We start from the raw sequence: 21,853 nt of genomic DNA, 5'->3' as shown, positions 1-21,853 counted from the left end.
ATTGTATTATCTCTCCTGTATTATATCTTCAGTCCTTCTGTAACTTTAAAAAAATGTTTAAATTGCCTTGTCTATTGGTAAATATTTTATTTGTATACCTCTTTTATATACCTTTGTACTGGGATCTCGCAAAAATCTCTTGAGAAAAAAGGGATTGTGAGTATATAAAAGGTTTATATAATCAAATTATCTTGAACTCTAATCACTAGAAAAGGTTTAAAAAACTGGAGAGAGTACAGTAGTAAGGTGCTTGCCTTATATGCAGTTAGACTGGGTTCCTTCCCAGTTTTAGACTGTTTTAGACTGCTTTTTTTTTTTTTTTGCTGTTGTTGTTTTGTTTTTATGGTCCACACCCAGCAGTGCTCAGGGTTTACTCTTGCCTCTGCCTCAGTATCACTCCTGGTGGGCTCTAAGGACCATATGAGATGTTGGGGATTGAATCAGGGTCAGCAGTGTTTAAGGCAATGCCTACTTACTCTTCTCGCTTTCCAGTCCTGGATGCTTTTACTATTCTTCCTTAACCTTTTGGAATTTTATTTCTACCTCTTTCAGCGAAAATGAGGCTTTGGAGTTTTATTATCCTTGGTGGGGGTGGGGGAAACCACACACTGTGGTGCTTAGTTTACTTCTGGTTTTACACTCAGGAATCAATCCTGGTGGAGCTGGAGGATCCATAAGGGGTTCGGGGGATCAAACCTGGGGCAGCCTTGTGCAAAGCAAATGTCCTACTTGCTATACTGTAGCTTTTACCCAAAAGTTGAGGTTTTAAATTAAGAATTATCTGATTTCAACAAAAATCATTACTCAAAAGGTTTTGAGACATTAGTATTTGATATTTCAATATCAAAATCAAATAAGTATTTTTCTAGGTATATGCATGTCTGTGTTTTTGAGTTATTAAAAAAAATAACACCAGGGGGGCCGGACTGATGGCACAAGTGATAGGGCATTTGCTTTGCATGCACTGACCTAGGACGAACCATGGTTCTATCCACTGATGTGTCCCATGTGGGCCCTCAAGCCAGGAGTGATTTCTGAGCATATAGCCTGAGTGTCACCAGGTGTGGCCCCAAAACAAAAGAACAAAAACAAACAAACAAACAAAAAATCCAAAGAAATCCATCATACTGTATTTCTATTTACTAGAGGTTAGGAAAGTTTTATCAACTTATACCTAATAAAGGTGAGAATAAAAATGTGGCAGCCAACATTCTCACTCTCTTTTTATCTTATTTTTGGCCACAATGATGAGTGTTTAGGGAGTACTCCCAACTCAGTGCTCTCTTGATAGTGCTCTGGTGATCATTTGGTGCCAGAATATTAATCTAGGGCTCTTGAAGGAAAAATATTTGCTCCAGTTTTCTGAGCTCTCTCCATGAGCCCAATATTCCCTTTCTCTTTAAATACAACTCTGAAAGTCTTTAGAGTCAATTATTTTATAGAAGTTTGTATTTCTAGAAATAGTACATTTTCTTTTATTGATTAAAATGTTATATACCCAAGTAATAAAAATATATGAGAAAAGGTCATTGCAATTGGTTAGATGGTTCTTTTTTCTGCCTTTATTATTTCAGTTCTCAGAATGATCATTATATTTTCAGCTTCTGTGCCCTTTTTAGAAAGTTGTTAAATGTATATTTTGGCTTTTATATGAAATGATGTTACTTAAACTTCATGCTTTGCCAGACCTTTTAGCTTCAAACTTTGTTCTGTAGTTTGAATGCTATTTTTTTATTTGCTTGAATCAATTTCTGCAATCCTCTACCCAAAAGTCAGTATAAAAATATTAATCTATATTTTGCCCATATGTACCCTTACATCTATTTTTAAAAACTGAATGGACAAAAATATTGCATATTTCCTTTTACAGAGACAAGGAAATGTTCATTTATATTACTATAAAGCTTATAATGATTTGACATTTGAATTCTTTTAGGAGTTATAAAAGACAAACAATTGCTGTTTTATCTAGCATAGGCTGTATTTAAATTCAGATAGTATTTATAATATTGTTAATTCTGTTTTTATTTTATGATTTCATCTTGGTGTATAGAATTTCAATTTATAGTTGATACTTGTTGGCTTGATTTTTGTTTTTATATATATCCCAGTATGCTCAGTCCTCGCCTACTCCTTGTTCTCCTATGAGGAATCACTCCTGGCAGTTTCGGGGAAACCATATGGACTCATGTGGATTGTGTCAGGGTCCGATGTAAGCAAGGCAAAAACCTTGACCCCTGCACTATATCTCTCGGACCTGAAAATATTTATCTTGTCAGAAAATTCAGTGGCCAAATGTTGGATTTTTATTACAAATCTTAGTTTTGTCTGAAAATATTAATTAACATAAAAGTTAAACAAAGGATAGCACCAGGGACTGGAGCGATAGCATAGAAGTAGGGTGTTTGCCTTGCACACGGCAGACTTGGGACAGACCCGGGTTCAATCACTGGTATCTCATACGTCCCTCCATACCCAACAATGTACAACAATACCTAACAACCTACAATGGTTGTTCTCATATCCAGTGTAGAAATCAAATTTAGTATTCTGACATACAAAGCAAGCACTTTGAGCTTTCTACTTAATCCAAGCCACTTTTATTATAAACTATTTTATCCCATCAACATTAATATAACACAGTTATTAGGTACAATTTGTGATGTTGTGCAAATATAGTGGAATAAAGTTAGCAAATACAAAGTCACATATTTAATATTTCCAAGTTTAGCATACTTTTAAAGATTCCAAGGATATTAACTATCTAAATATTGTCATTTGATGGAGTACAATTCTTGAAGAAGTAGGCAAAAATCCTACCTATTATATAACTCAACTTCTTTTAAAACATATTATTGCTTTGCCTACTCCTTAGAATATATCAATTCAAGGGTTATTAATTTTGAAAACACTACAAATAAATTTATATTAGCTAACATTAATTTGTTGTAATTCATCTTTTGCTATTGTTTATAGAACCAATCACTGAAACTGCTTCACCTAAAAAAGCAGAAGAACACTTTTATAATAACAGCTACAATCCCTATAAAGAGGTACAGACTCCACAGTATTTGAACCCATTTGATGAGCCAGATACCTTTGTAAGCCTAAAAGATTCCCCTCCCCAATCAACCAAAAGAAAAAACGTAAGACCCGTGGATATGAGCAAGTACCTCTATGCTGATACTTCTAAAACTGAAGAGTTGGATGAGTAAGTACATTTATTTTTATTCAAATTTAGGTTACTCTGTATTAACTAAAGAGATCCTTCTCATATATCTTTAGATGGATAAAAAAAAAAAGCGGTCTGCTTTTTATGCTAAGTGGTTGTTTTAAAAAGCAGTATCTCATACCCATTCAAGTTTTTACTGTCTTGGCCCTATTCTCTTCATGTTTTGTATAATTGTGCACCTTGACCTAACAAATGGAAAATACATTCCTGGGGGGCCACAGAGATAGCACAGCGGCGTTTGCCTTGCAAGCAGCCGATCCAGGACCTAAGGTGGTTGGTTCAAATCCCGGCGTCCCATATGGACCCCCGTGCCTGCCAGGAGCTATTACTGAGCAGATAGCCAGGAGTGACCCCTGAGCACCGCCGGGTGTGGCCCCAAAACCAAAAACCAAAAAAAAGATAATACATCCCTGGACACTAATTAAAATTTTAATTGTTTTTCCACAACAGTTATATAAAATACTTCTATTGTATTATAGGCTTAATCTGGGAACCTAGTAATGATTTATAATATTAACATTAAGAGCTGACTTATTCAGGGGCTGGAGTGATGGCACAAGTGGTAGGGCATTTGCCTTGCATGCTCTAACCTAGGACAGACCACAGTTCGAACCCTCAGAATCCCATATGGTCCCCAAGTCCCTTCCCAAAAAAGATGACTTATTCAAAAGTCAAACAATATTATTATATTTATAAATCAGGATGGTACTACATTTGAATTGCTATTCTTACCTAAATAAGAGATTTATTGACTACAGCTGCAATATAGTCATTGTGATCAGAGCTCCTATTTTCCTCAAATCTGGAATGGGGCTGGGGCTGTAGTTCCCATTGTAGTCTGGAGCTGAACAGTGAGCACCTCTGTGGCCCTGAGCATTTAAACACATAAGAAATCTTTGACTTCCAGCCATAATGGAATTGGCATGGCTCGGCATATTGCATTTTGCTTTGAGAAGCCCCCAAAAATGTATGAAATAAATGACACAAAGATATTCAGACATTGGATACAAATATCACTAGACAGTGTTTTTTGAGATAACAGAAACAAGGCATGACAGCTCTATGATTTTCCAAGCTTGATTTGTAGAAGTTAATTTCTAATTATAGTTTTGTGAGAGAGAGCCCAAGTATCCCAGTAATCACACTGTTGATAAAAGCCAGATCTAAAATAGATACAGAAATGCAAAATACCAAAGTATCAAAAGTTTGAAAAAGAACAGTGTTGTATGATTTATACACTAATTTGGAACTTTTTAGTCAAGATATTATGCTCGCTAGAGGTAAGGTGTCTGCCTTGCAAGCGCTAGCCAAGGAAGGACCACGTCCCATATGGTCCCCCCAAGCCAGCGGTGATTTCCTAGCGCTTAGCCAGGAGTAACCCCTGAGCATCAAATGGGTGTGGCCCAAAAAAACAAAAAAACAAAAAAAGATATTATGCTATTGACTTCAGGATAAAGGTAAAGGCAGGGAAATGATAAAGTTAGAAATATATCTGCCCATTAATACCAATTAATTTTTGACAAAACTAGGTTAACAGGATAATTTTTATAACAGATATTGCTAGAAGAATTAGATGTCAATTTCCCCCTCAAAATGTAACCCTTACCTTATGCCATATACAAAATTTAGCCAAAGGGAGATCATGTATATAAAAATAAAAACTAAAGTTTTTAAACTTTAAGTAGAAAACATGAATATCTTAGTGACTTCAGATGAGAAAACCCTTTTTCTTATTTGTGTGTGGGGCAGAGCATGCATAAAAAGAAGTGCTCCTAGTGGTGCTCAGGGTCAGCTGCATGTAAAGCAAGTGACCTAACCCCTGTATCATTATCTAGCCCCAGAGAAATATTATTTAAATATGATACAAAATCCACAAAAAAATCAAAGTACATTTTTTTAAAAAAATAGTTAGATTTCATCTAAATTAACAACCATTTTTCATATAGAGGCCCAGAATTTGGTTCCCCTTTGGGAGATCAACCACTTGGACCAGTGGCTTAATGTCAGAGTCCAGGAATGTGGTGCTGCTGGGTCTTGTGGTGCCAGAAGTAACCCAGACCCTGTTAGCTCACAATGCCTCCATTCACACCTCATCATTCTGGTGGGATTGGGGGAATGTCTAGAGCTGCATTGCAGTAAATTGGGGACCAGTTGCTACCAAAGTTCCAATCTTAGTCAGGTGCTTGCCAGGTATATGTCCTATTTACTGTTTATCTCCTGGCCCCAAAACAGTGATATTTTTGGTAAGATGAATGTTAGCAGATATTTCACAGGATATAAAAATGATCAGTAGTCTTTAGGAAATGTAAGTTACAGGCCAAGAAGTAAAGCATTGCCTTTGTTAAGGTGTCTGTAGCAACTGGTTCCATATATGGTTCCCTGAGCACCACCAGGTGTCACTCATGAGCACAAAGCAGGAATAACCCCTAAGCACCTCAGAACCCTGAGCCCACCTTTCTACTTCACCCCAAAATAAAATATAAATTAAAGCCAAATAAAATACCAGTATATTCACATGACTTGCTAATTTTTTAGAAGATACCATAATACTATCAGGAATGTGAAGCCACTGAAACTTCTATACAGCTCTTAAGAGTTATAAATTTCTATTTATAGAATAAACATTTTAGAAAAAAATAGCAGTTTCTTTTATTTTTTTCTAAAAGCTTCACATTTTGTTTATTTAATTACTTTATTTAAACACTGGTTATGAGGTTGTTCACAATACAGTTTCTTTACAGTTACAAAACTGTTCATGATTGGATTTCAGTCATACAATGTACAAACTTTACCCTTAACCAATACACATTTCCCACCACTACTATGCCTAGTTTCTCTCCTTCCCTCCCACTGTCCACTCCCCTGCCTGCCTCTGGGCATATATTTCTCTTTATCTCACAAACATATCACTTTATCTCCTTTCAGTATCTAGTTCTTGAACTCATTCTATGTCTCCCTCTGACTCAGCATTATAGTCTCCATATCTATTTATTATAAGCAAATTTCATGAATACATTTTTAACAGCTGCATAGTATTCCATTGTGCAGATGTACGAGGTTTCTTTATCTATTGATCTGTTCTTGGATACTTGGGTTGTTTCCAGATTCTGTTTGTTGTGAATAATGCTATAATGAATGCAATGGGCTTTTCTGCATTGTGTTTTAGGGCTCCTAGAGTATATTGTGAGGAGTGGTATTGCTGGATCATATGAATCTCAATTTCTAGATTTTTGGGGAATATCCATATTGTTTTCAATTTGGCATTTTTTAAAATATTTAAATATATGCCTGGGAATAGTCCCAGTTATTCTATTCCTAGATGTTCACCCAACAGAAATCAAAACATATGTCATCAAAAAAGCTTTTTATCCATTTTTTTTGTTTGTTTGTTTCTTTGTTTTGGGTCACACCTGGTGCTCAGGGGTTACTCCTGGCTTTGCACTTAGAAATCACTCCTGGCAGGCATGGGAGGAGGTGGGGAAACCATATGGAATGCCAGAATTCGAACCATCATCTGTTCTGGATTGGCTGCATGCAAGGCAAACGCCCCTCTTCTGTGCTGTTTCTCCAGCCCATATTATTACTTCTTGAGTTTTTGGCTAAGACAAGTCTTCATGGAAAGACTCATCCATGTTTCTTGGCCTTTCAAGATTCATATCCATGTGAATATTTTAACTACTTGAAAAATGTACACACAAAAAATTGGTAGTAACCTAAATTTCCATTGATAGGCAAGTAATTTCTGGAATACTCATACATTAAAAGTCCTATTCATTAATTCATTTTTTCATGCTAAATGTTTTTTAATCGAGTCAGTGAATTATGATTGTGTTTCATTCAGGCATACAATGTTCCAATACCAATACCTTCACTAGTTTACATTCCCCTCCACAATATCCCATTTTCCTCCCATCCTTCTGTATGCCTTTGTGCCTTGTTTTTCTTTTAGGCACTGTAGTTTACAATACAGTTACTGCTAGGGTATCATGCAGATCACTTTAGCATTCTCTTTCTGTCATATCCTAGCCCTCTTCCCCAGCCCTACAAGCTTCCTACTGAGCACCATGACCTCCCAAATCTTTCAAATTGTGGGTTAAAGTAATGCATTACTTAACAACAGGAATACATTTATGAAATTGATTGGTAGGGGATTTTTTTATTTGTGTGAGCATCATAGAATGTTCACATTCTTAGATTATAGACTCAACTGAGACAATTATGTAAAGGAATAATGAAAAACCTCCTTTGATGCATACATAGAAGCTGGAAAGAGTTACTTTGTATGAAGAAAGAAATGCCATCTTTTTCCAGTGCATTTTTGCACTTAATTGAGCAGTATTTCACTTCTAGTGCTGCTCTTGACAGTGAACATTGATTACACTAAGAGTTAATAGAGTCATTAAAATGTCTAGAAATTGTGTCAAATGAGTAGTGATTGAGGGTATTTGACTGATGATTGTTTTAAAAGAGAGATGTTTTAAAAGAATTATAATTATAGTAGGGCTGGACAGATAGCACAGGAGATAAGGTGCTTACCTTATATATGGCTGCTTTGGCCAATCTTGGTTTAATCCTCAGCACCACAAATGGTCCTTTGAGCACTACCAGAGATCAGGAATAGTCTTGTGATCACTCCAGGTGTGTAGCCAGTACTCTTCTTCTCCCATCCCCCACAAGAAAAAAAGTGAACAGTGGCCAAATTATAATATTTAAGACTAATTTGAAAGAGGGAAGGAGTTAATTTGCTTCCTATTGCTCTGAGATGGCAATAGTTCTTATTTAACAATCCATGGCTAATGATTTTATGCATGCTATATAATTTCATGGGCATCGCTGTTTTTGATAAAACTTAAAATCATCAGTAAGTTCTCAGAAGTTCATCATAAAAACAATCAACTCGAAACCTAGGTTGAAATTTCAGTACTAATTAGTAATAATACAAAGATTGAAAAAGTTGGCACAAACTTCTAGTTATTATATTTGTTTTCTTTGAAATAGCTAATGTGTGATCATAATAAAATTTCTTATGGGTGGTGTAGGTGCTGAGTAATAGCCACACACCTAGAGTATTTGAATGTAAATGCAAACTTTAAGTACAAGCGTTCTGTCATTCCAAGACACAAAGTATTACACAACACATACATGCACACACACACACATACACACCCTTTCTCGTATTAACAAATTAAAGAGACATATAATGTTTCCTTAGACTTTTAAAACATCATAATAAAAACTAAAATCAGTATAATTGGGTGTTTTCTTTTGATCATTCTTTTCCAAATGAAAGTTATAGTCTTTACAAGTTTCCCATGAATAAAGAACGTTCTGAATTGCTCAGTCTTCTGAGGTTACAAGAGGATACCTATAAACATTCAAGTTTATAATACATACATACATACTAATGCATATACAGTTTCTAAAGGGTGTTCATTAACTATTATTCAAGTTCAGTAAGAAGCTTGTATTAATGACTTCTTTGGTTTTTCTCACTCTTCTCTGAAAGTATATATACTTGACTTCTAGTTAAAGAAATATTCCAAAATGTATTCTTCAACAATAAACTTCTGACCTTTCAGCAAGTGAAAAGCCTGTATGACTTATTTCCATTACGAAACTCTTTTTGTATCCTCGACATAAAATTATCTCAGATAAATACTGCTGAGTTCTTTGATGTGGAAAACAGCCTTTAGTAAGTACCTCATCATATCCTTCAGCACCAAGAGAAAGAATACACCCTTTGGTGTTTTTCGCACATGTCCTTTGCACTTTGCAATCAGATAGATTTTCTGTTTTCTCATGTTTGGGGGGGTTAATATAGCCATTCCAATAACAAATTAAAACTGATAAGCTCTTTATTTATTTTTTTTTTCTCGAAAAGTTACTTTCAAAGTTTAAGAAGTTACTTTTGAAGTTTTAGCTTGAAATATTTCTGGAATGGATGTGTAAGCTTCTCAAAAAAATTTGTCACTGGTGTTTTTTTCAAAGAACATACATGCTTATTTTAGTAAATTTGGATTATATTTTTGTAGGCAAGAAGACAAGGTGACTTTTTCTCTTTTGCTCTTTGCGTATTTTTTCAGTATGTTTGTTAATCTTGTTGATAATAAATTTTAGTATTTTCCCCTATAATTCTTTTCCCAGAGGCATCATTTCTAAACAATAAATGCCATTTAAAATTACTCTTTCCAATTTTCTACTTCATATAACAAAATTTTTTGATTCACAATTACTTAATGATATAACTAAATTATTCAGTCATACAATATGAGAATGAAAATAATTTCACTTGTTCACAGTGGTATAGAAAGCCCTGAAATAGATTATTCAAATCATAGATAATCAATAGGATTAGGAAAGATGCTAATTCTTTTTTTTTTTTTTTTTTTTTTTGGTTTTTGGTTTTTGGGCCACACCCAGCATTGCTCAGGGGTTACTTCTGGCTGTCTACTCAGAAATAGCTCCTGGCAGGCACGGGGGACCATATGGGACACCGGGATTCAAACCAACCACCTTTGGTCCTGGATCGGCTGCTTGCAAGGCAAACGCCGCTGTGCTATCTCTCTGGGCCCAAGATGCTAATTCTTAAATAATTGTTTTCTTACTAAAAATATATATTCAGGACTAGTAAGATAACTCAAGTAATAGAGCTCATGTCTAACAATTAGAAAGCCCTAAGTTCAGTTCTTTTGCAAAAGAATTATCCTCCCACATAAGTTTTTCTAAAAATTTCTAAAAATATTTCTTCCTGACTATCACCAGGTTTAGATAAAGAAGAATTGTACCCCTAACTTCCTGAGCCCCTCTTGGACCTCCTACCCACCAATAGTAAAAACCAACCTAGCCATAATTATGTAACAGATAAATAATAGTGATTATTGAGATCACCATTAGCTAGGAATACTTTTTAGACCATCAGATAATTCTCTGATAAATAGAATGGGCCTGTTTAGTGCTGACATATTAGTTGACAAGTTATATGTAAATAATTGGAAAGATTGGTTGTTTCCTAAGTTTTGTAGTTTTTCAAAAACTTATTTTTTTTTCTATCCATTTCTTTATATTTACCTATTTTTGAGCTGTTTTCAAAGTTTGAGAAACAGCTGCACAAGTTATTGATAAAATTAGGATAAATTGTTACAAAGATTAAATAGGATAATATATGAAATAAAAGTATCAGAGATAAGCATGTAATACTTGTCAGTAGTAATATTTATAAACCCTCCATTCTAAGCTCAATAGGATGCTCTCTTCATAAAGTATATATACGTCGTCTGAATATCTGATTTTTTAAGAATCATTTCTTCCATTGATTTCTCCATATTCTACAGGTGATAAGCATGAGATGTCAATATTTCAAGTATAACTTTGTTACCTGACAAGACTGTTTGGGGCTACTCGCCCTTTCCTTTACTTGGTTCTTGTTGCTCTGATGGGCTTGATTGGGGAGCTCACCAAAGGATACATATTTTGTTACAGTGCCTGGACACTGTAAAATTGTGGTGTTTTGTTCTGGTGAATGATTTTCAAAGGGCTATTTAGTTCTGTTGACAGGATTTTTATTTTATTCCTGGTTACTTTCTTTCCTCTTGAATGCACAAATGTAAGATAAAAAATAGAAATAGGGCCCAAAGTAAGTGTCAGCTTTGCTCTGTAAAAACAACTACTATAGAGGTGGAACAAATCAGAGGGCTGAGCACTTTCATGGCAAGCCAGAGGCCCCTGGTTGGTTTCCCAGCACTGCAGGTCCCCTAAGCACCATAAGTAGTGACCTCTTAGCATAAAGTTGGAAATAAACCCTGGGTTATTATATGCCAAGAAGCCCCAAAAACTGACAACATCCCTATGCTGTTCCCCCACCCCAAATAACAAAACATTCCCAGGAGCAGGAATGTAATTTAGTGGTCACTTGCTTGTTTTTTATGTAGGTTTAATTTTTTATTGAATAAAATATAAAACAAAAAAGCATCTACCTTGAGTAAAAATGAAACAAGTTCTGAACCAGCACTCCATTTAGGAGTCATATGAAACTAATTGTTGCCAAGGTTATAGAGGAGAGTGACAGCACAAGTATGGTATATTTTCAATGTCTGGTCTTGATATATTTCATTGAACTCAGTTATGTGGCCTGCTGTCATAGGTAAATCCTTAGGAGGAACTGTAGATACTTGGGTTTTGGTTCTCAGTGTGATATGATACCATTGCTTAAAGAGCAGATAGGTGTAATTTAAATAGAGTACTATCACCAGTATGGGCCTTATATGAATGAAATTTCCTTGGCATAATCACTATATTTAAGTGATAATTCTTCGTTGACACAGAATTTCTATTTTTATTATGCATGTAAAATATTGGATTCTAGGGAATCACTTGATGTTGAAAAAATATGTAACAAACTAAGAATAAATACTAGGAGAAGAACCAGAGTAATAGTTACTATATAATGGAAAGAACAATTGCATATACCAGATACTATGCTTAAGGAACTAGTGAAATAAATCAGTTTCTTCATAAAGGCAATCTACAAAAAAAAAAAAAAGATGTTCTCTCTGGGTTTAGACAATAGGTAGAGGGAAAAGGACTCTTCCTTGAGATGTTAGGAGCGGAGGCCCATCTTTATGTGAATTTGACAGTATATTGGCACTATCTTCTGAAACCCGCCCCCCCCCCCCAACAACCAAGTAATATACAAAGTAGCTCTTTAAATGCCTGGCCAATGCATGCATAAAACACTCCGAAGAGAGGCACTCCCAGCTCAAACTACATAAGTATTTCTCAGATTAATTTCTGAGTTCACAGTCTAGAATTACAAGACAAACAAGGAAACAGTTACTAATAAAGTCAGGAAACAAAAGCTTCAGGATTATACATGCAGTAATTTCAAATAATAGATCTATCTGATAGACACAATTAAATATATAATGACTTAAATGTGTATCTGAAGTGGTTTTTTATTTATTATATGATTTATATATAACACCAACTTTACAAAGAAATAAACTTATTGAACTAAAAATTTATGGGAAATTTAACAGACATGATTTTTTTTTTTCGGTTATGATTTTGGATTTGAGGTCCCATGTCGTCGTCATCCCCCATTGGTTCTCTGTTTCTGTGCTCAAAGATCACTCCTAGTGGTGCTCAGGGTCCACGTGTGATGCTGGAATGGAACCCACCTAACCTGTTGTACTATTTCCCAGCCCTATTAATAGACATATATGGAGAAAAAAAATGAACTGGATCACAGATAGGAGAAAAGTACCCAGAAAAAAAAACTATGAAGGAAAAAGATATTTCAATATGTTTATTAATAATACCTGAAAAAGAAAAAGAGAATATATTATTAATAACAGTTTTTCAGAACTAATTAAACACAAATCTTCAGATTCAGGAAATAATGATTGTGAAAGAGTAAAAATAAGAATATACACCTAGAGACTTCTTAGAACCAAAAATAAAGAGATCTGACCAACAAGATAAATAGAAGATAACTTATAAAAAACAATGTTAGTCTGACAACAGATTGATATATTCAGCATGCTCTTTTTTTTCTTTTAAATTCTTTTTATGTTTTGTATTTGAATGCTTTTACATCTTGAGGCTGTGATCCCAGAGAAACAGCCCCACCCCATTAGCTAATTTTTCGTTGTGGTTTAGGTAACCTCTTACAGTGTAACATGTATGGTTTTGTAAAGTTAGTGCAGTTCACCACCACCCCAGTGCCTAATACCTTTCCTCAGTGTCCATTATATTACTTCTAGGATTCATTGAGACAATTAAATAGAATTCTCTACTCAGCTAAATTATTATTTAAATGTGAAATTTAAATAAATACATTTTCAAGGCCTGGTGAAATGAAATGAAATAGAATTTCATTTACTAAATATCTAAAAGTTGTTTCTTAATGAGAAGAAAACTTAACATGCAGAGTAGTGGTACAAGAAAAGAAGTTTGATGAAGAGAGCGTAAAAACTATACATAAAATTAACTTAAATATATTAAAACAAAAAATTTTAAACTGTTATTAATATATTTTTATCAAGTCATCATGATCATATTGAATTTCAAGCATACAGTGTCACAGTACCAATCCTGTCAGCAGTTTTGAACTTCTTCCCTCACTGTCTCCAGTTTATCTCCCCCACCTCCAGCCTGTGTCCTTGATAGACACATGTTTAAGTTTGGTATTTTAGTTTGGATCTTATGTTTTTCAGTTTTGTAGCTTTTGTGGTTCAGATCCATAGATACGATACACATCCACATTGCCAAAGCATCTGATGCTCCTGCTTTCTGCCCATTACCTCCTGTCCAACTCTTTTTTTTTTTTTTTTTTTTTTTTGGTTTTTGGTTTTTGGGTCACACCCAGCAGCGCTCAAGAGTTACTCCTAGTTCTATGCTCAGAAATCGCCCCTGGCAGGCTTGGGGGACCATATAGATACCGGGATTTGAACCACCATCCTGCATGCAAGGCAAACTGCTATCTCTCCGGTCCCCTGTCTGCCTTTTCTTGCTCCACTCTTCATGACACCTCCCAATCCCCTCTGGATTTCTTTCCTTCCCAGTCCTCCTCAATTCTATAATCCAGAGACCAGGGTAATCTGATTAGCCGTCCCTTTGATGCCTTGCAGTTCCTTGACCTCTTACTCTATATACTACAGATAAGTGAGAGCATTTGTTGTTTATTTACTTTAAGTTTGATTTACTTAATGTGATATCTTCCATTTCCATCCAAATTGCTGTCAATTGCATGATTTCATTGTTACTGCGCTTAGCACAATAGCTAAGTAATGGAATCAGCCTACATGTGTCTCAATGATGCATGAGTGGATGATGGTGTATAGTATATATAGAGACAAAAGGTACATTTTTAAGGGGAAAAATTTTTGTTTGGTTTTGTTTTGGACTATATCCAGTGGTGCTCAGGAATTATTTCTTATTCTGCACGCATTCATTACTCATGGTGGTAATTGGGGGACCATAGTGGTGCTGGGGATTCAAATTGGGGTCTCTATGGCCATAGCTTCATGGAGGGCAAGTGCTTTATGTCTTATACTATCTGTCCAGCCTTAAAAGGGAAAAAATGTTAACAAAACATGCTTACCAAAACAACACATTAATGGTGATGACTAAATTGTCGGTTATCACTGGTTTGTTTGTTTTCTTATTTTCAAATTTTATAAATGCACTTATTTATGTAAGTGTGTAACTAGGAATCAAACCCAGGACTTCACATGTGCAAGATAAATGTCTGCACTGAACTATATCCCCAAATCCTGAACATACTATTTAGTTCTGAATAAACTATTCTACATATGTTAACAGTAATTTTTTTTTTATTCAGATCAAATCCTTTTTATGAGCCTAAACCACCTCCTCCTCCAAACAATTTAGTAAATTCATTTCAAGAACTGGAAACTGAGAAGAGAGTGAAAAGAAAAGCTCCAGCACCACCAGCCATTTTACCAAAGGCAGGAGGAGTACATGAAAACAAAGTTGTTTTTACAGGAAGAGATCTCTCTACTTCTCCTAAGGTAGGAATTTATTCTTACTAAAATCTGCATTTACTAGTTAATTAAAATACATCTTGTGCCTCCTTTGTTGATTTCCAGATCTGATTCTTTTGGACACCATTGTAAATGGAATTTAAAAATTCTTTTCTTTCTCTTCTCTGTCTCATTGTTTGCATATAAAAACCACACAGATTTCTGTGTTTTATTTTTCTCCTGAGATTTTATTGTATAGATTTGTTTCTAGTAGATATTTTTTTGGTGGAATCTCTATGATTTTCTATGTAGATGGCATGTTATTTGTGAATAGTGATACTTTGACTTTTTATCGCCTACTCCTTTATTTTGTTTGTGGGCCACACCTGCAGTACTCAGGGTTTACTCTTAGTTCTGTGCTCAAGAGATCACTCCTGATGTGATTGAGGGTCCACATGTGGTAGCAAGTATCAGATCAAGGTTGAGTCATGCAAGGTAAGCACTGTACCCCCCTATACTGTCTTTCCACCCCTTAGTTTGATTTCTTTTTTAATTTAAAAACATTAATTTCTTTTTCAGTACTATGTAGAAAATGCTGTGAGATGATCAACCTTGTTGTGTACATTCCAAGTTTTCATCTTTGATTATGATATTAGATTTGTGTGATTATGATATTAGATTTTTTGGACATTATAATATGTGAATTTGTTGCAAGGCATAATGTATTAGGAAAATTTCTTCTATTCCCAGTCTGTTGAGAGGTCCTTTTTTTTAATCATGAATATATAATGGATTTTGTCACACATTTTTTTCTGCATCTATTGATATGATTTTTTGTGCTTTCTTTTATTTTTGTGTTATACCACATAATTTAGTATATAGTGAACCAATTTTAAACCCAAAGAAGAAATCTCACTTGATTATGATATAACCCTTTCAATGTATTATTAAATTTGGTTCACTAAGATTTTATTGAGAATTATTGTATCTACGTATTTTTATCGGGGATATTGGGTTTTAATTTTCTTTTTTAGTAATCACTTTGTTTTTGGTATTGAAATAATGGTAGCCTCTTAAAAGCTTGTTGGAAGTACCCTCCTTCTTTGGCTTTCTGGAAGGGCTTGAGGTAATAGGAAGAAGGTCATTTTTGATTATTTAAGATCTCACTAGTATACAGTTCTGGTTCTGTGTTTTCATTTTGGTGATGACTTCTAATTATTGCATCTGTTTCTGACTATGAGTTGATAAGTTAAGATTTTCTACTTCCTCCTGATATCTATTTGAGAAGGTTATAGGAGCCAAAAAGTTTTAACTTTTCTTTCTGTATTCTCCAAGTTAATAGTACAGAATTGCTCATGTTGATCTCATAATCTTTTCTATTTCTTGTGATAACTTAGCCTCTTTTTTGTTTGATTGTATTTTGTTTGATTGTTTTTGGGATCACACAGGCAGCTCTCAGGTGTTACTTCTGCCACTTCGCTTAGAAAATACTCCTAGCATGCACAGGGGACACATGAGATGCCAGAGATCAAACCCATGTTAGCTGCTTGCAAGGCAAATGCCCTACGCACTGTACTATCACTCCAGCCCTCTCCACGTTTGTTTTAGACCTATTTATCATATTTTCCTCTTCTTTTCTTTTCAGTTTAATATGGACTTGTCTCTCTTGTTTATTCTTCTAAAAATCAGCTCTTGATTTCATAGATCTTTGTATTGTTATTGAGTGGGAACATCAATTTCTACTCATGTTTATTATTTTCCTCCTACTTTGGAGTACCTTGGTTCTTTTTCTAGTATTTTTAGATGTTATAGTATTTATTTAAACCTTGAACACCCATTTTGCTATGAATATTATACAGAAGTACCATATGTTTTGATAGTTTATGTCTTCTGATTTATTTTTAGGACTATTTCTTTCATTTATTGCCTTTGATCCACCAGTTTTTCAGTAGTATATTGTTGAGTTTCCAAGTGTTTGAGTTTTTCCCAAATTTCTGTTTATGTTTTATTCCCATAATAAGAGTATTGTAGTCTGAAAAAATGCTTGACATAATTTTTCTTCTTGATTTACTGAACATTGGATTTATGTCCCAACCTGATGTCTATTGCAGAGAAGATCTTGTGCATTGGAGAAAAATAAAGAGCCCTATGCATATCTATTAAACCCAGCTCTTCCACTTCTTCCTTTAAGACCCATGTTTACTTATGGCTTTTTATTTGAACTATTGTTTTATCAAAATGGGGGTAGGAGGCGGAGTTATTAAAATATGCTACTACCGTTGCATTGCTTCCATAAATATCTTTCTGAGGCCTTTTGAAGTTGCTTTATATATTTTATTGTTACCTTGGTGGGGCAACGGGTTAATGTTTTTCAGTTTTGTGGGTCTGTTTAGCAGTGTAGGCTCACATTCATGTTACATATAGAAATTGTGATGCTGAATTTGTGTTGCTTCTAACTACTGCTGACAATTAGTACAGAACAGTGCCGGCTGCCAACATTTATAGTTGCCAGTGCCTCTGCATGGCTTAATTGCTACTGTTCTTCAGTTTGGGCATATATATATATATAATAGAACCTTATCAACTCAGGCTGGACATCTGCACTCAGTGAGCTACTGTGAAGAGGAAAGGTGGCTTTTGTTTTTACCTAAGAGCAGACTGCCCATTGTAACTGCAAGTCCTGGATATCTTGCTTGGCCTGCATCTGCTTCCTGATCATGTTTGATAAGGGTCAACTTAGAAGGCTGGGCACAAATTTTCATTCTCCTAATTCCTTTTTCCACCAACATTCTCTGCCTCTTCTGCTTCTGCTTGACGACCCTTCTCTTTCAGGATGCTTTCCTTATCTGTTACAAAACTCCTGTAGTTTGTTCCATGATTGAGACTCTCCTGAAACTTGTTGCTGGGCATCCCTTTGTATGTCTTCTATTGGGTTGCTCAGAAGATTCTGTGATTCTCTGGGATTATTTTAAGTGGCTCGTGATTTGAGAACCCAACCTAACTTCAAATTAATTTCTTCTCCTTGTAAACTTAATTTTTAAAAATTGCCATTTTTGGTGGGGGGTGTCACACCTGGCAGCGCTCAGGGGTTACTCCTGGCTCCACGCTCAGAAATTGCTCCTGGGAGGCTCGGGGGACCATATGGGATGCCAGGATTCGAACCAATGACCTTCTGCATGAAAGGTAAACGCCTTACCTCCATGCTGTCTCTCCGGCCCCAATTTTTATGATAGTTTATATTTTAATCCAAATCTAATTGGTCCCACATATCCAACCAGTGAATATAAAATAATTTTATATATCATTAAATGATAGGATGATGTAGATTAATGTAGTATATTTTCTCTACAGAGCTTCATTTAAAAATTCTAGTTTTTGTTCCAACAGTATTTATATTTTAATAAAAGTAAAATTAGACCTAAATAACAAATAAATAGAAATAATTTTCATTTATTTTCTTTTAAACTTTCATTAATTATTAAATGTAAAACAGCAAAGTATGGTATCTTTGGAGTATCACTGAAAAGGTTATATTTTTGTACATAGATAGAATAAATAGACATGAACACAGAGTGATATATCTTCCTATACACTATAGATGGAGTGCCAGTAATGTTAGTTGTTAACTTTGATGAGAAGGAGGGAGGATATTAAAGAAACATTTCTTTTTTGCTTTTCTATATTGCTGAAATTCTGCTATTGTGTACATCTTTTTTTTTTTTTAATATAATTTTTATTTTGATCATAGTGGCTTACATATTGTTGACAATAATATTTTAGGTACATATTTACATAAAATCAGGGGGGATTCCCATCCCCAAATTGTCCTCCCTACTCCCCCGTTTCTGTCTTACCTCCCATTTCCTCTTCCCTCACCCCCAGGGCGGCTAGAATATGTGGTCCCCTCTGTCTCTAACCAACTACTTAGTAGTCTTGCATCAGTTTGGTCTTGATGCCTCCCTTATTTCCCCCTCTAAGTAGGGGCAGGGGTAGCTAGTTCATGTTGCGTGGTTTTGCCTGAAAAAGAGAAAATAAATAAACCGGGGTAAGAGTTTAATACCCCGAAAATGGGCAGAATCCTTCTAGAGGTTCTCATCATCGATTTGGGAAATGAAGGAGAAAAAGAAGTTGAAACACTCCACCAGTACCAAAAGAAGTGTCAAATATCCAGTGAGGACTCCAGCTATAACGATAAGCACCACAAAAAAAACAGATAAAAAATAAACCAAAACAAACTAAAACAAACACAAACAAACAAAAAACACGCCGTGGTCTTGAAATAAGAAAACATGGCGTAGCAAATAACGAAAGAAAAGAAAGGAAGAGAAAGAAAAGAAAGAAAAAAAAAAAAAAGAATAATTGGGGCCAACAATTTCAATAATCACATCCAAACTGAGGAATCGACCAAAATAGCTAGGTAAATAAAAATAATAATAACAATAATAAATGAAGGTAAGATATATATATATATGTGTATATATATATATATATATATATATATATACATAACCAAGGTTTTGTGTTTTTTTGTATTTTTTTTTTCCCTCCTGCCCTGGCACAGTAAATATTGGGGTCATTCGAAAAGGAATTCACTTGCCCTATAAGATATGGGGTTTCTCCGTCCTTGGAGTATACTGTCATGGAATCAGCTCTAGTCTTTGCTCAGGATCATTACTCTCCAGGTTGTGGGTTTTTTTTTTTTTTTGTTTGTTTGTTTTTTTTTTGGTGTGTGGAAAGCTTCTGCTCTGTCCAGTGTGATACCGTCAGAGCTCTGTGTTTAGCAGTCCCAGTATCTGTACATATCCTGAGGTGGGACTTATGGTGAAGTCAGTCTTTGTGAATCTGGAGGTTCTGTTACCTCAGTGCCATTTTAATCCATCTTCTGTGGTTGGTGATCTTGGTCTTTGCGCTGAACCTAGGAAGGCATCTAGGATAGCGTCTTTGTTCTTCCAGAAGCCCCTTTCCGTTACAATTGTCTCTGCCGGACCTTTGGGACTGGGGATCATGCTTATTGTGCAGGTCTTAGTTCAAACCCTAGACTAGGGCTTTTTTATTGGTCCCAAGATGTATACAGTCTGGTCGTGGTTCTAGTATCCAGTCATCTGTAAATCACGATCTTGGCTTTTGGACCTACCAAAGGGTGCCACGTCTTCTGGTTTTGTCTTGTCGTTAGCTGGTGAGGTAGGCTAAACTGCTCTAAGGTCAAGTTGTTCACATTTTCCTCATTGTCGAGATATCATGTTAGAGCTGGCCCTTGTTGTTGACCCTGCAGTAATAAGGCTGTCCCAGATGGAGATTGTTTCTTACAGCTGTTGTGAGGAGCTGTGCCCTTTCTATGTCTGGGATCCAGGGTTCAAGGCTGGTTGAATGGTATCTAATCACCTGAGGTCTAAGTTGATTCCACATGACATATTTTCAAGGTAGGAGATAACCCTGTATTGTAAACAACTATGAGTTCCTATCTCTAGTAGATAAGAGCTCTTTTTTTTTTTTTTTTTTTTTTTTACTATGTAAGATTTTCCCTTTATTTAGTGTGCCTTTGCAGGGGGAAGTGGTGCTTTATTATATGTCGGAGTATTTGGGGTGGACAGAGTGAGTAACAGAGATAGGTCACATACCCAAAGACGATTAAAAAAAAAAAAAAAAAAAAGGAAATAAAAGTGTATGTGCCCACAAATGTATATGTAAGGCAAACATTTAAATAAATAAGTTAATTAAAAAAATATAAAAAAATTAAAATGAGTTAGCGAAGTTTTTAAAGGACCAATGTGGTGCAAAAGACTACTTTGCATTTGGGAGAGAACAGGTAAAGAGTTGGTGTATTACAGGTCTTATGCCTATGTTGGAAGTACAGTTTTCCCATTGTCTTTTGGATTTTTCTTGTGGTGTGTGGGTTCCCAGGCATCTTCCAATCACACCCCCTGCCCCCCTTCAGATTGGTAAAAATTTGCAGCTGGGAGGTCTTGGAAGAGTTCTTGCATTGGGGATACTATTGGACCTAAGTCCGGTTTCAAGAAACAGTCCATGTTAGGGGGAGTTGGTAGGGAGGGTCTCGCAGCATGTGTCCACAGGGGAGTTGGCTGTCTTTTCTTGCAGGAGACGATGTGTGGGTTCGGTTGGGTGTCCCCTCGCCTGGGTGCTGGGTACTGGTTCATTGGGTAGGAGGTCGATCTTGATGCCTAAAAGATTAAGGACTGAGGGTGGAGAGTTTTAATATGGTGGGAGATCTGGATGGATTGAGGGGTGAAGGGATAGTTGGATTTCCGGGGGGGAGAAAGGGGAAGATATATGGGAGGGGTATGAAGGAAGAGAAAAGAGAAAATACCGTAGAAAGGGAGAAGAGAAAGGGAAAAAAGTAAAGAGAAGAGTAGAAGAGAAAAAGAAAAGAGAAAAAAAATAGAGAGAAGAAAGGAGAGAATAGCAAGGGAATGCTGGTTTGGTTGAATGTGTTCGATGACTAGAGCCTGTAGTTTAGGTCTGTACATCGCAGGTACTGCTTTGGTGGTCTGACTGGTCACGTGCTTCGATTCCTAAAAGAAGGTTTAACCCTAGAGATAAAGTGAATGTTAAAGAGTTTTCTCGTGGCCGTCTCATAGTGCAAGCAAGGTATGGTATCTCGTGTGGTATCCCGAGTTGCCATCTTAGTTTGTCCGCCCTTTGTATCTAAGGGCGCCTGTGGAAAGAAAAGCTGAGAGGTTATTTTTAAAATATAGTAAGGTAAAGGGATTAAACGTAGTGTTATGGTATGTTGCCATTGCATTACGTGATTTCCCGCGGGTGTTCTATACTTGTGTTCCTGTTTACGATCTCTAAGGGATTATTGTGGGCCTTTGTTGTAGGAGTCTGGTTACATACCTGTTCTCTCCATGTTGCTGTTTCTGTTGTTGCTGTTTTCTTTGTGGTATAATGTGCAGTCAAGAGTTTGCATTGTTCCTTTTTCATGTATTTTGGACACTGCTCCCACGTATATGTTGACTATTACAGTGATCGGAGTTTCTACCCTGTTAAACCCTGTTATATGATTGTTAGGTATTAGTTGTGTATAAAATATATGTTTTAGGTGTTTCAGAATAGTGCTACCATTCTGTGTTTATCTTTTGTCTTCTGGCTTACTTCGTTTAACATAACATGATCTAGG

The 21,853-nt window shown here is 35.7% G+C and overlaps 1 protein-coding gene across 4 annotated transcripts in view; it reads left to right on the top strand.

Annotated features, from left to right (window-relative positions):
* EHBP1 (EH domain binding protein 1) overlaps nucleotides 1-21,853 on the top strand; it is a 291,044-nt gene that overhangs the window by 104,135 nt on the left and 165,056 nt on the right. For all 4 annotated transcript variants that reach the window (XM_049784722.1, XM_049784723.1, XM_049784724.1 and 1 more), the window contains 2 exons: nucleotides 2,977-3,211; nucleotides 14,574-14,763. In XM_049784722.1, coding sequence (XP_049640679.1) covers nucleotides 2,977-3,211; nucleotides 14,574-14,763 — 425 coding nt within the window. The remainder of the gene's footprint in view (nucleotides 1-2,976; nucleotides 3,212-14,573; nucleotides 14,764-21,853) is intronic.

Source organism: Suncus etruscus, chromosome 12, assembly GCF_024139225.1.
Source record: "Suncus etruscus isolate mSunEtr1 chromosome 12, mSunEtr1.pri.cur, whole genome shotgun sequence".
Classification (NCBI taxonomy): domain Eukaryota; kingdom Metazoa; phylum Chordata; class Mammalia; order Eulipotyphla; family Soricidae; genus Suncus; species Suncus etruscus.
This window is presented reverse-complemented; position numbering and strand designations above follow the sequence as displayed.